Source organism: Lagenorhynchus albirostris, chromosome 8 (assembly GCF_949774975.1).
Source record: "Lagenorhynchus albirostris chromosome 8, mLagAlb1.1, whole genome shotgun sequence".
Classification (NCBI taxonomy): domain Eukaryota; kingdom Metazoa; phylum Chordata; class Mammalia; order Artiodactyla; family Delphinidae; genus Lagenorhynchus; species Lagenorhynchus albirostris.
Genome location: NC_083102.1, coordinates 83,109,345 through 83,123,569, shown reverse-complemented (window position 1 = coordinate 83,123,569; position 14,225 = coordinate 83,109,345). Strand labels below are relative to the sequence as shown.

General features: G+C 37.9%; 1 protein-coding gene across 2 annotated transcripts in view; it reads left to right on the top strand.

The window, feature by feature from the left end:
* Positions 1 to 12,615, top strand: part of GNAI1 (G protein subunit alpha i1) — a 90,065-nt gene extending 77,450 nt beyond the window's left edge. For both annotated transcript variants that reach the window (XM_060157211.1, XM_060157210.1), the window contains exon 9: positions 10,547 to 12,615. In XM_060157211.1, coding sequence (XP_060013194.1) covers positions 10,547 to 10,737 — 191 coding nt within the window. In that variant the 3' untranslated portion in view covers positions 10,738 to 12,615. The remainder of the gene's footprint in view (positions 1 to 10,546) is intronic.
* The last annotated feature ends 1,610 nt before the right edge of the window (positions 12,616 to 14,225 follow it).

The window sequence follows — 14,225 nt, the reverse complement described above, 5'->3', positions numbered from 1 at the left end:
TGACTCTTTGAATTATGGTTTTCTCAGGGTATATGCCAGGTAGTGGGATTGCTGGGTCGTATGGTAGTCCTATTTTTAGTTTTTTAAGGAACCTCCATACTGTTCTCCATAGTGGCTGCACCAACTTACATTCCCACCAACAGTGCAAGAGGGTTCCCTTTTCTCCACACCCTCTCCAGTATTTATTCTTTGTAGATTTTTTGATGATGGCCAATCTGACTGGTGTGAGGTGATACCTCATTGTAGTTTCGATTTGTGTTTCTCTAATGATTAGTGGTGTTGAGCATCCTTTCATGTGTTTGTTGGCAGTCTGTATATCTTCTTTGGAGAAATGTCTGTTTAGGTCTTCTGCCCATTTTTGGATTGGGTTGTTTTTTGTTTGGTATTGAGCTGCATGAGCTGCTTGTATGTTTTGGAGATTAATCCTTTGTCAGTTGCTTTGTTTGCAAATATTTTCTCCCATTCTGAGGGTTGTCTTTTCATCTTGTTAATGGTTTCCTTTGCTGTGCAAAAGCTTTGAAGTTTCATTAGGTCCCATTTGTTTATTTTTGTTTTTATTTCCATTTCTCTAGGAGGTGGGTCAGAAAGGATCTTGCTGTGATTTATGTCATAGAGTGTTCTGCCTGTGCTTTCCTCTAAGAGTTTTATAGTGTCTGGCCTTACATTTAGGTAAGGGGTTTCTCTGGATCTTTTGTGTTTCCATACAAATTGTGAAATTTTTTGTTCTACTTCTGTGAAAAATGCCGTTGGTAGTTTGATAGGGATTGTACTGAATCTGTTGATTGCTGTGGGTAGCGTAGTCATTTTCACAGTGTTGATTCTTGCAATCCAAGAACGTGGTATATCTCTCATATCTCTCCGTCTGTTAGTATCATCTTTAATTTGTTTCAACAGTGTCTTATAATTTTCTGCATACAGGTCTTTTGTCTCCTTAGGTAGGTTTATTCCTAGGTATTTTATTCTTTTTGTTGCAGTGGTAAATGGGAGTGTTTCCTTAATTTCTCTTTCAGATTTTTCATCATGAGTGTATAGGAATGCCAGAGATTTCTGTGCATTAATTTTGTATCCTGCTACTTTACCAAATTCATTGATTAGCTCTAGTAGTTTTCTGGTAGCATCTTTAGGATTCTCTCTGTATAGTGTCATGTCATCTGCAAACAGTGACAGTTTAACTTCTTTTGTGATCTGGATTCCTTTTATTTCTTTTTCTTTTCTGATTGCTGCGGCTAAAACTTCCAAAACTATGTTGAATAATAGTGGTGAGAGTGGACAGCCTTGTCTTGTTCCTGATCTTAGAGGAAATGGTTTCAGTTTTTCACCACTGAGAACGATGTTGGCTGTGGGTTTGTCATATATGGCCTTTATTATGTTGAGGTAGGTTCCCACTATGCCTGCTTTCTGGAGAGTTTTTATGATAACTTTGTGTTGAATTTTGTCACAAGCTTTTTCTGCATCTATTGAGATGATCATATGGTTTTTCTCCTTCAATTTGTTAATATGGTTATCACATTGATTGACTTGCGTATATTGAAGAATCCTTGCATCTCTGGGATAAACCCCACTTGATCATGGTGTATGATCCTTTTAATGTGCTGCTGGATTCTGTTTGCTAGTATTTCGTTGAGGATTTTTGCATCTATGTTCATCACTGATATTGGCCTGTAGTTTTCTTTTTTCATGACATCTTTGTCTGGTTTTGGTATCAGGGTGATGGTGGCCTCATAGAATGAGTTTGGGAATGTTCCTCCCTTTGCTATATTTTGGAAGAGTTTGAGAGGATAGGTGTTAGCTCTTCTCTAAATGTTTGATAGAATTTGCCTGTGAAGCCATCTGATCCTGGGCTTTTGTTTGTTGGAATATTTTTAATCACAGTTTCAATTTCAGTGCTTGTGATTGGTCTGTTTTTATTTTCTATTTCTTTCTGGTTGTCTCAGAAGGTTGTGCTCTTCTAAGAATGTGTCCATTTCTTCTAGGTTGTCTCTTTTATTGGCATAGAGTTGCTTGTAATCTCTCATGATCCTTTTGTATTTCTGCAGTGTCAGTTGTTACTTCTCCTTTTTCATTTCTAATTCTGTTGATTTGAGTCTTCTTTTTTTTCTTGATGAGTCTGGCTAATGGTTTATCAATTTTGTTTTTCTTCTCAAAGAAGCAGCTTTTAGTTTTATTGATCTCTCTGTTTCATTTCTTTTTCATTTGTCTGATCTTTATGATTTCTTTGCTTCTGCTAACTTCGGGGGGTTTTGCTCTTCTTTCTCTAATTGCTTTAGGTATAAGGTTAGGTTGTTTATTTGAGATGTTTATTGTTTCTTGAGGTAGGATTGTATTGCTATAAATTTCTCTCTTAGAACTGCTTTTTCTGCATCCCATAGGTTTTGGGTCATTGTGTTTTCATTGCCATTTGTTTCTAGGGTTTTTTTTTTTTTTTTGCAATACATGGGCCTCTTACTGCTGCGGCCCCTCCCATTGCGGAGCACAGGCTCTGGACGTGCAGGCTCAGCGGCCATGGCTCACGGGCCCAGCCACTCCGTGGCATGTGGGATCCTCCCAGACCAGGGCACGAACCTGTGTTCCCTGCATCAGCAGGCAGACTCCCAACCACTGCGCCACCAGGGAAGCCCTCTAGGTGTTTTTTGATTTCAGTGATCTCTTGGTAGTTTAGTATTGTACTGTTTAGCCTCCATGTATTTGTATTTTTTACCGACTTTTTTCTGTAATTGATAGCTAGTCTCATAGCATTGTGGTTGGAAAAGATACTTGATACGATTTCAATTTTCTTAAATTTACCAAGGCTTGATTTGTGACCCAGGATATGATCTATCCTGGAGAATGTTCCATGAGCACGTGAGAAGAAAGTGTATTCTGTTGTTTCTGGATGGAATGTCCTAGAAATATCAAGTCTATCTTGTTTAATGTGTCATTTAAATCTTATGTTTCCTTATTTATTTTCTTTTTGGGTGATCTGGCCATTGGTGAAAGTGTGGTGTTGAAGTCCCCTACTATGATTGTGTTACTGTCGATTTCCCCTTTCATGGCTGTTAGCATTTGCCTTATGTATTGAGGTGCTCCTGTGTTGGGTGCATAAATATTTACCATTGTTGTATCTTCTTCTTGGATTGAGCCCTTGATCATTATGAAGTGTCCTTCCTTGTCTCTTACAACATTCTTTATTTTAAAGTCTCTTTTGTCTGATATGAGAATTGCTACTCCAGCTTTCTTTTGATTTCCATTTGCGTGGAATATCTTTTTCCATCCCCTCACTTTCAGTCTGTATGTATCCCTGGGTCTGAAGTGGGTCTCTTGTAGACAACATATATACGGGTCTTGTTTTTGTATCCATTCAGCCAGTCTGTGCCTTTTGGTTGGAGCATTTAATCTGCTTACATTTAAGGTAATTATCAATATGTATGTTCCTCTTTGCATTTTCTTATTTGTTTTGGGTTTGTTATCGTAGATGTTTTCCTTGTGTTTCCTGCCTAGAGAAGTTCCTTTAGCATTTGTTTTAAAGCTGGTTTGGTTGTGCTGAATTCTCTTAGCTTTTGCTTGTCTGTAAAGGTTTTAATTTCTCTGTCGAATCTGAATGAGATCCTTGCTGGCTAGAGTAATCTTGGTTGTAGGTTTTTCCCTTTCATCCCTTTCAATATGTCTTGCCACTCCCTTCTGGCTTGCAGAGTTTCTGCTGAAAGATCAGCTCTTAACCTTATGGGGATTCCCTTGTATGTTATTTGTTGTTTTTCCCTTGCTGCTTTTAATATATTTTCTTTGTATTTAATTTTTGACAGTTTGATTAATATGTGTCTTGGCATGTTTCTCTTTGGATTTATCCTGTATGGGACTCTCTGTGCTTCCTGGACTTGATTGACTATTTCCTTTCCCATGTTAGGGAAGTTTTCAACTATCATCTCTTCAAATATTTTCTCAGACCCTTTCTTTTTCTCTTCTTCTGGGACCCCTGTAATTCGAATGTTGGTGTGTTTAATGTTGTCCCAGAGGTCTCTGAGATTGTCCTCAATTCTCTTCATTCTTATTTCTTTATTCTGCTCTGCAATAGTTATTTCCACTATGTTATCTTCCAGGTCACTTATCTGTTCTTCTGCCTCAATCATTCTTCTATTGATTCCTTCTGGAGTATTTTTAATTTCAGTAATTGTGTTGTTCATCACTGTTTGTGTGCTCTTTAGTTCCTCTAGATCCTTGTTAAATGTTTCTTGTATTTTCTCCATTCTATTTCCAAGATTTTGGATCATCTTTCCTATCATTACTCTGAATTCTTTTTCAAGTAGACTGCCTGTTTCCTCTTCATTTGTTTAGTCTGGTGGGTTTTTACCTTGCTGCTTCATCTGCTGTGTGTTTCTCTGTCTTCTCATTTTGTTTAACTTACTGTGTTTGGGGTCTCCTTTTCGCAGACTGCAGGTTCGTAGTTCCCGTTGTTTTTGGTGTCTGCCTCCACTGGGTGAGGTTGGTTCAGTGGGTTGTGTAGGCTTCCTGGTGGAGGGGACTGGTGCCTGTGTTCTGGTGGGAGGGGCGGCGTACGGTGGTGTGTTTTTGGATAGCTGTGAACTTAGTAGATTTTAGGCAGCCTGTCTGCTAACGGGTGGGGTTGTGTTCCTGTCTTGCTAGTTGATTGGCATGGGTCATCCAGCACTGGAACTTGCTGGCCTTTGGGTGGAGTTGAGATGGAGATCTCTGGCTTGCTGGCTGTCGGGTAGATGTGGGTCTTAGCGTTGAGACGGAGATCTTTGGGAGACCTCTCGCTGATTGATATATTACATGGGGCCAGGAGGTCTCTGTGGTCCAATGTCCTGAACTCGGCTCTCCCACCTCAGCTGCTCAGGCCTGCCTCCAGGCCCAGGCGCCAAGTCCCTGTCAGCCACACGGAGACAAATGGCATCTTGATGCCGCGACGCTGAGTGTAGTTCCAGGGGAAGGAGCTTGCTGGTGCTACTCTTGCTGCTCCGGGTGACCGCCGCCTCTGTTAACAGCTCCACTAAGCCTACAAGCTGCAGGAAGATGAGACCACCCGGGGCAGCCTTCAAGCCATGATTCTTGCCATGATCCCTGCTGTTGCTGTCATGGAATCCGGCTTCCCCCACTGCTGCCCAAGTCGCAGGAATTTGTTTCATTATAAACAAAATTTGTCAATTTTGTATTCAGTAAATTGTACTGCCTTTTCACAGGCAGTGTTAAAACAACCATATGATATCAGTGCTTTCACATCCCACTTACGTAGGTGAGAGCACTGTGATTTAATGAAGCAATAGAGTCCAAATCCAGACCCAAGTCTGTTGCACTCCTGCATCCAGGACATTAACAACCAGAATACATTTAATTATATATTTTCAGTGGAGGCAAAGCAGGAGGGTCTCCCATCAGTATGATCCTCCTCTCATTACTACAGCCCTTTCTATGTATCGCAAAGTTATACTTTGAAATAATTGCACAGAATTAACTTAGTTTTGTTTTCTTTTTGAAAGTCAGTGTCCTAAGTCACCTTATTCAGAAACATTTTTCGTGCTTTATAGGAATAAAATTATTTATAGTTCTAATTCCAAGATTGAAGTTCCCCAGAATCAAGGTGGCTCCGTTTGGCCTTTACTTTCCTGTCTTTCAGTTCATCTTTGTCATTTTCTATTGTGAAGTAGCCCTTTTGTGCTAATATTATCAGAGGACCCAGATCAATCCTCAGATATTACATACTTACAGGGATTTTTAGAGCAGCCAAGAAGATAGTTGTTAGCTCTTTTTTTTTGCCAGGTACGCATTGTGTTCAAAATGTTTCTCGTACGTTGTCAAGTTAATAAGAATCACTGATCTCAGGCTCTGTGAGCAAGGAGAGTATTACATAATTCTTTCATAGTCCCAGTGTTAAGACTATAATTAAAAACTTCATTGCACACGCTAAGTATTGATGCTGTCAGCTCTTGTTGCACCCTCAACTCTTAATCCCTGTGGCTATGTTTGCTATAGGAGAACCCATTGTAGCCTCCAGACTACTCACTTGATTGATCCCCTACCTCTCTCTGCTCCTGTCTTCTCCTCTTTTTATCTGTCTACATTTTGGCATTTCACCAGATTCCATCTGTAGTCTTATAATCTTCTAGCACTCCATTCTTTCATAGTCATATTTATTCTCAGCATGATAAATTCAGTTGTCAACTCTAATTTCTCTGTTGAGACTCAGGCTTGCATTTCCAACTGCTTGTTGAATCTGTCCATGTTTTTTAGCACCTGAGACTCCAACTGAATTCATGTTATTTTTTTTTTATTCAAATCTCCTTTATCTCCCTTTGAATTATATCACCAGGCACCCAGTTCTCCAGTATTGAACCAGATTATCATCTGTACTTAACCTTTATTCAAGACAGTTCTATCACGTTAGAAAATATCTGTCACCTTCCCCCTAGTCATTCTTTTCCAAAACATAAAATCAAGTTGAGGAATGTATCTTGTAGTTCTAGGGATTCAGTAATCTAACTAGCTGCCCACAATAGCTACAGCAAATTGAGCCATGCACTCAGGGCAAGCTGTTTTCTCAAAACATGTTTTTAATTTAGAGGTTGTATTAGCTTCTGTGAGTCAAGAAGACATTGTTTATTGCTTTAGAATTTCAAAGTACCAACCTTATTATGATTTAATAAGTTAAAATTTGATTTGTAGAGTATATGGTTGTCTGCTAGCAACTTAAGAGATAAAATTTAAACTTATTTTGACAACTTAGAGAAAATGGAAAAATTCATAGAAACATACAACCTACCAAGTTTGAATCATGAAGAAATAGAAAATCTGAACAGCCTATGTTAGTAAGGAGATTGAATCAGTAATCAGAAACCTCCCAATAAAGTTCATGACCAGATGGCTTTACTGGTGAATTCTACTAAACACAAAAGAATTAATTGTTAGCAGTTCTTCTTAAACGCTTCCAAAATTGGAAGCATTCTCTCCTTTTCCATAACTCATTTTACCAGGCCACCATTACCCTGTTACCAAAACCAGGCAAGTATGCCACAAGAAAAGAAAATTACAGGCCAATATCCCTGATAAACATAAATGCAAAAATCTTCAACAAAGTATTAGCAAACTGAATTCAGCAATACATTAAAAGGATCATTGCACCACAACTATGCAAGCATATAGTTCACTGTCTGCAAAGCAAAATGAAGGCTAAAAATCACACGATCATCTCAACAGATGCAAAAAAAAAGCATTTGACAAAATTCAACATCCATTTAGCATAAAAACTCAACAGAATGGGTACAGAGGGAATGTACCTCAATATAATAAAGGCCTATAGCTGATATCATACTCAACAGTAAAAAGTTGAAAGCTTTTCCTCTAAGATAGGGAATAAGACAAGGTTTCCCAGTCTCACCACTTTCATTCAACAGTATTTACAAGTCCTATCACTGCAGTTTAAGCAAGAAAAAGAAAAGGCATCCAAATCAGAAAGCAAGAAGTAAAATTATCACTATTTGCACAAGACATGGTATTATACATAGAAAATCTCAGATTCACAAAAACACTTAAAACGCATAATCAGTGAATTTAGTAAAGTTGCATGATACAAAATCAGTATACAAAAATCTGTAACACGAGTAATGAACTATAAGAAAAACTGAAACAGTCAGATTTACAGTTGCATTAAAAGAACAAAATTTCTAGGAATAAATTTAACCAAGGAGAGGAAAGGCCTGTACACTGAAAACTAAAACATAGATGAAAGAAATTGAAGAAGATACACATAAATGGAAAGATATTCCATGCCCATGGATTGGAGGAATATTAATATTGTTAAAAAGGTCTGTACTACCTAAAGTTGTCTAACAGTGTCAGTGCAATCCCTTTCAAAATTCTAATGGCATTTTTCACAGAAAGAGAATAGTCCTAAAATTCTGAATCACAAAAGACTCCAAAAGCTAAAGCAATCTTGAGAAAGAAGAACAAAGCTGGAGGCACTGTGCACCCTAATTTCCAACTATATTACACAGCTACAGTAATGAAAACAGTGTGGTATTGGCATAAAAAACAGACACATATATCTGGGGAACAGAATAGAGAGCCCAGAAGTAAACCCATGTATACATGATCAAGTAATTTATGACAGATGACCCAAGAATATACAACGGGGAAAGAAGTCTCTTCAGTAAATGGTGTTAGGAAAACTGGACAGCCACATGCTAAAGAATGAAACTGGACTGCTTTCTCCACCATACACAAAAATAAACCCAAACAGATTAAAGACTCGAACGTGAGACCTCAAACCCTTGAACGTAAGACCTGAAACCATAAAACTCCTAGAAGAAAACACAGGCAGTAAGCTTGACAGTGGTGATTTTTTTTTTTAAGTTTGACACCAAAAGCGAAGGCAACAAAAGTAAAAATAAACAAGTTGAGTGATATCATCAAACTAAAAAGCTTCTGCACAGCAAAGGAAACCATCAACAAAATAAAAATGCAGCCTAAGGAATGGGAGAAAATATTTGCAAAACATTTATCTGATAAGGGGTTAATATCCAAAATGTACAGTCATCCCTCAGTATCCTTGGGAGATTGGTTTCAGGACCTGCCATAGATACCAAAATCTACGGATGCTCAAGTCCCTTACATAAAGTGGCATAGTACAGTTGGTCCTCCATGTTTGCTGGTTATAAACCCACAGACACAGAGGGCCAGCTGTATAAAGAACTCATACAAGTCAGTAACAAAAACACAATTTCACTATGAAAATGGGCAGAGGATCTGAATAGACATTTTTCCAAAGAAGACATACCAGTGGCCGACATGTCCGTGAAAAGGTGCTCAACATCACTAACAATCAGGGAAACGCAAATCAAAACCACAATGAGCTATCACCTCACACCCATTAGAATGGCCGTTATCATAAAGAAAAGAAATGCCAAACGTTGGTAAAGACGTAGAAAAACGGGAACCCTTGTACCCTATTGCTGGGAATGTAAATTGGTGCAGCCATTATGGAAAACAATATGGAGATTCCTCAATAAATTAAAAATAGAACTACCATATGACTCAGCAATTCCACTTCTGGGTATTTATTTGAAGAAAATGAAAACACTTTCTGGAAAAGATACATGCACGTCTCTGTTCATTGCAGCATTATTTAGAATAGCCAAGCTATGAAAACAGCTGGTGAAGTACAGGGGAGGGAAAGCACTGCAGTAACACAGGTGGTACTTTGAATACAGGTTTCCTCCTGACATGGAGTGAGCCTCAGATGTGGAACAGAGGGTCTTAGAATGGCTTTACCAAGCAGGCTGGGTAACAGAGGACCTTGAAGTCCAGGCATATAATTTTGTGTTATTACTGCAAGAGACAGAATTAACAGTTTTTTTCAAAGGAACATTTTATTAAAGTATCATATGTATACATATATGAACTATAGAGATAAAGTATATAGATACTCACATACTTAGCACAAATGTGAAACTTACTGAATTTTAAAAAGTGAAAACACTGATAATATGCACCATTCAGGTCAAGAAATAGAACATTTCCAGGTCCCCAGAAACCCTGTCATGCCCCTCCCCAGTCTTAACTGATCAACTTCCATCCACCCACCTACTCACACAAAGAGTTAACCACTATTATGACTTCTGTCTTCATCGATTAATTGTGATTGTTTCCAAACTTGTTTTCTAAACATTAGTTGTTTACAGTATATACTGTTTTGTGTCTGCCTTCATTTGTTCAACAGTATGTTTATAAAGCTCATCTATAGTATTGTGTGTAGCAGTAGTTCTTTTATTCTCATTTCTCTATGGCAGCTCATTGTATGAATATACACCAGGATTTAGTAGCCAGTCTACAGCTAATGAACTTTTGGATTGTTTCCTAAAGTAGAAGTTCTGCTGTTAACAGTCTCTATGTGTCTTCTAGTGAACATATGTGTATAGTTCTGTCAAGGACACACCTGGAAAACTGAACTCTTGGGTCACAGAGTATGTGTGATTATCTTTAGATACTGCCAAGCATCAAAGTGTTGTACTCAGGAGTCTTCAGTCACCTGAAAGCAGAAGTGTGTCATTCACTTTTTTGTAACCTCGTAGGCATAAACCACATTGTAGACCCTTGTACAGTTTTTGAATACAAAAATTGAGAAATGCTAATTAATGTATATATAGGAAGGGGAATAAAAAATACCCATCAGCATCGGCCAACATTTCTTGATCCAGCTACTAGGCTTAGAAGTGAAATAGTGTGCTGCCACCATGTTAGGATGTAGAGTGTAAGGGGTTAGAAAAAAAGGGACTCTGACAGTTGGAGATTGAGGCAGGAACAAAGATCATAGGGAACATGGAATACCATGCTTTTTTGTTTTTTGTTTTTAAGGGTAACCTATAGTCATTACAGGGTGATTAACATTGGGTATTTTTCACTTAGAAGAAATAGTTTCTTAGTCTCGAAGGGCAAAGACGATTATAGAGTCCACATATTTTACACATAAGAAACTGATGTCAGTATTTTAAGGTCCATGTTGCTTAGTGGTATACTCATTTTAACTTCGCCTTATGTTTCTTTCCTTTTCCCATATCAGGCTCAAACACATATGAAGAGGCAGCTGCATATATTCAATGTCAGTTTGAAGACCTCAATAAAAGAAAGGACACGAAGGAAATATACACCCACTTCACATGTGCCACAGATACCAAGAATGTGCAGTTTGTCTTTGATGCTGTAACAGATGTCATCATAAAAAATAATCTAAAAGATTGTGGTCTCTTCTGAGTTTTGCAGTAAATGGTAAAATGCATTTTCAAACCAAATGAGTACTTATATGTGGATCTCTCTACACTAGAGTCTTGCAGCAACACAGAATGTAGTATATGGGAAACGCATCTGGGACCTGACCAAAATTGGTTTTTTGTTGTTGTTTTTTTTTAACTGGAAGTAATGGAAGGTCCTTTCTTAAATGTGAGAGGTGGTCCTGCAGTGTGAAACTAAGGGCAGTGTTAAAGCTGGACTCTAGTGTACTGATGACTTCTGTGTAAGTGTAAATATGCAAATGTATGTATACATGTATTTATGACTTTAGTTTTCCACATTACTTTTAGGTATTAAGAGTGGCAACTTATGATTTTAGCGTGATGGCTTGGGAAATAACAGAAATATTAAGTACTTTGTACTGAAAGACTAGTATGTTTGCCAGTTTTAAACAGCTTTATTTATGTTCATATCCTGTAAATTTTTAAGTACAGTCATTAATATTAGGACACACTGCAGCCCTGTCTTGATTATATGTATACTTGTAATCATAAAAATGTTATTTGTACAAACATTGCACAGACTATTTTAATAACATGATTTGTTCTTTAAATTTAATGCGTTTCATTGAAACGTTCTTCAAGTGGAGGAGTATACCTGCCTTTGGATCAGTTAAACATCGTATGCATTTCAGTTTTTCTTTTAAGAATGCATGCTAATCTGATTCTACATTAGATTTGGTTTGAAAACAAATTTCAGATTTTTGAGGATATACTTACAGACTTATTATAAATTCTTAATTTTTATTGGGTTGGTTTGTTTTCACTTTGAATTTTAATATTTGGATGGTATTCATGCATTGCCTTAAAGGTGATGCCAGATTTTTATACACTTATTTATAACTAAGTTTAGGTGGGTGTGAGAGCATTTTTGTGGGTAAAAAATAAGTTAGCATAATGAATTTTGAGACATTCATTTGCGTATTTCCTTTGGGAAATCCCTTGTACCTACTATACATGATAGCTCCTTGTTTAGAAGATAACAAGAAAGATCTTTGAATATTCTGCTGATGATAAAATGCAAGCTTTAAATTCATATATGTAAGTAACTAGTTTCAAATTTAATTATCACGCTATGTTAAAATTACTTTTTTCCCTTAGATTATTCAAATTGCCTCCACTTGCCTGAGTTTGTATTATTTCTTTTTAAACTGTGCTATTATTTCTGAGAATGAAATGGGCAATTACACTTAGAAAATGAGTAGCAGGATTTAATTAAGTCAGTGATTGTGTGTATCCTCAAGTAAGTGTTACATTTCTGCTAGATACTGAATTTTGATAGTCATTTTTAATTATTCATGGTGTGTCTCTATGACCTTGTTTCAGCAAAGTGAATAGCATTCCATACCCTACTTCTCTTTTTTACTCATCTTGAAAAAGTTAGTCTTTCAGTAAGCTTCACGGGTAAGTAGTTTCTAAATTTAGTTGTGTGCTCTCATTCTGTTGAAGTCTCTTTGTGGTTGTGTGTGTGTGTGTGTGTGCGCGCGCGCGTGTGTGTATAACCGTTTCATTTTGGGGATTTGTTTTTCTTCTCTGTAATGTAGAGAAATTCAAAAATTTCTTAACAAAATCCTTCAAATGTGTTAGTTTAGATTCTTTATGTGCCTTTGAGGAAAGATATGTTTTCATTAATTTTATGGATGGAAGACCTGTTGTATTCATATTATGAAGCTATGTATGAAGTTCAACTATCCTGTAAATCAATTTGAATCATGAGAAATAAGTTTAAAACGCCACAAGAAGCACATATTGGTGACCATAATTGATGAATTCCTGAACTTTAGTCTGTGTAATTGTGTTACTAATAAAACCTAATAAATTTGAATTTTTAAAATTTTACAAACCTGTTGGCTAATACATGTTTTGCGTTAGCATTTAAGTATCAGTCTATTGTGTGTTCATTTCTTCTTTCTCTGTGTTGTCCTTCTGCAATTTCATCTACTCCAGAAGCTTGAGTTTTCCCTGCCTCAAGTTTCCTCCTGAGATGTGGTACCACATTTGGAATTGCCTGCTTGATACCCCCTTCTGAGAAGTGACCGCCTGCTCCAATTCAGTATGTGCAAACCAAATTCATCATTTTCCCCGCCAACAAGTTCTCACTCTCTGACTTTGTCATTGCACCATCATTCATTTAATCCCTCAGTGGGGAATTTTTCAGCCATATAAGTCACCATTTGCTCACAAGTCTACTTTCCCAGTGCCTCGCATGTGTCTTTTGTTTGTTTTCTCTTTTCCATTCCCACTACCACCTACTGAATTCAGGTCTTTGCTTAACTTCCACTTAAAATGGCTTATTACATTCCCCACTTCCAGTTTCTCCCTTCTTTAATCCAGGTTACTTATCCTAATCTAGAACTCTGGCTGCGTTATTTTCTGTGCGTTGGCTCTGACTTGTCAATAAAGTGAAATCTAAGCCTTCCATTCCAGGCTCTTCATCATCTGAGCCCACTTCACTACATCCCCTCTCTCTCCCTCACATTCTGATAATACTTTGTGCATAGCCTGGGCTTTCCTTCAAGTATTGTACTACATACTACCTGAAATACGCTCAAAACAATACCTGGAACATGGGAAATGTTCATTCAGGTCTGTTAATGTTGTTATTTTTACTTCTTAGCACTTTTGTTTGTGTTCTCTTTTTTATTTTTATTTTTTTTGAGGTACACGGGCCTCTCACTGTTGTGGCCTCTCCCATTGCGGAGCACAGGCTCCGGACGCGCAGGCTCAGCGGCCATGGCTCACGGGCCCAGCCGCTCCACGGCATGTGGGATCTTCCCGGACCAGGGCACGAACCCGTGTCCCCTGCATCGGCAGGCGGACTCTGAACCACTGCCCCACCAGGGAAGCCCTGTGGTCTCTTTTTTAGATCAACTGGCATCTGTTCTTCAGCCCGCCCTCCTGGGAACGGCATGGTTCTGATAGGGCTGCCAATCACAGTTCTACCTCCCTCGACTGGGGAATCACTGGGCGAGCACCCCAGCTGAACCAATCACACAGTCCTAGTTCCCATTCCCAAAGTTCCTAAAGCTCTTCTGGTTTCTAAAATCCCCTTCCATCTATTTCAGTACCCTTCTAAAAAATACTTTCATGCTTCATCTCATTCATTTAGTTTCAATCTTTTCCCCCCCAAAGTCCATACTATAAAATGCTTATGTTCTTACTGAATGCCAACAGTAACTGTGAGATACATCAAAAAAGGCTCAGAGAGGTTAATTAACGAGCAAGATGAACGTTTCAAACCTATGACTTCTCTTCATGCCTATCAGAGAACTCCAAATAATGCTACCTTATTTCCAGAAAATGGCTAAGTAGTCTTTTAACCATTCCCACTCTCGCCTTCTGAGTTTATCTGAATCATAATATTTTTAGAATAAAAATACTTAAGATAGAACAAAGCTGTACACATCATTCTCCATAATTTGAAACTATATTAGAAAACTAGAGTAAAGCAGT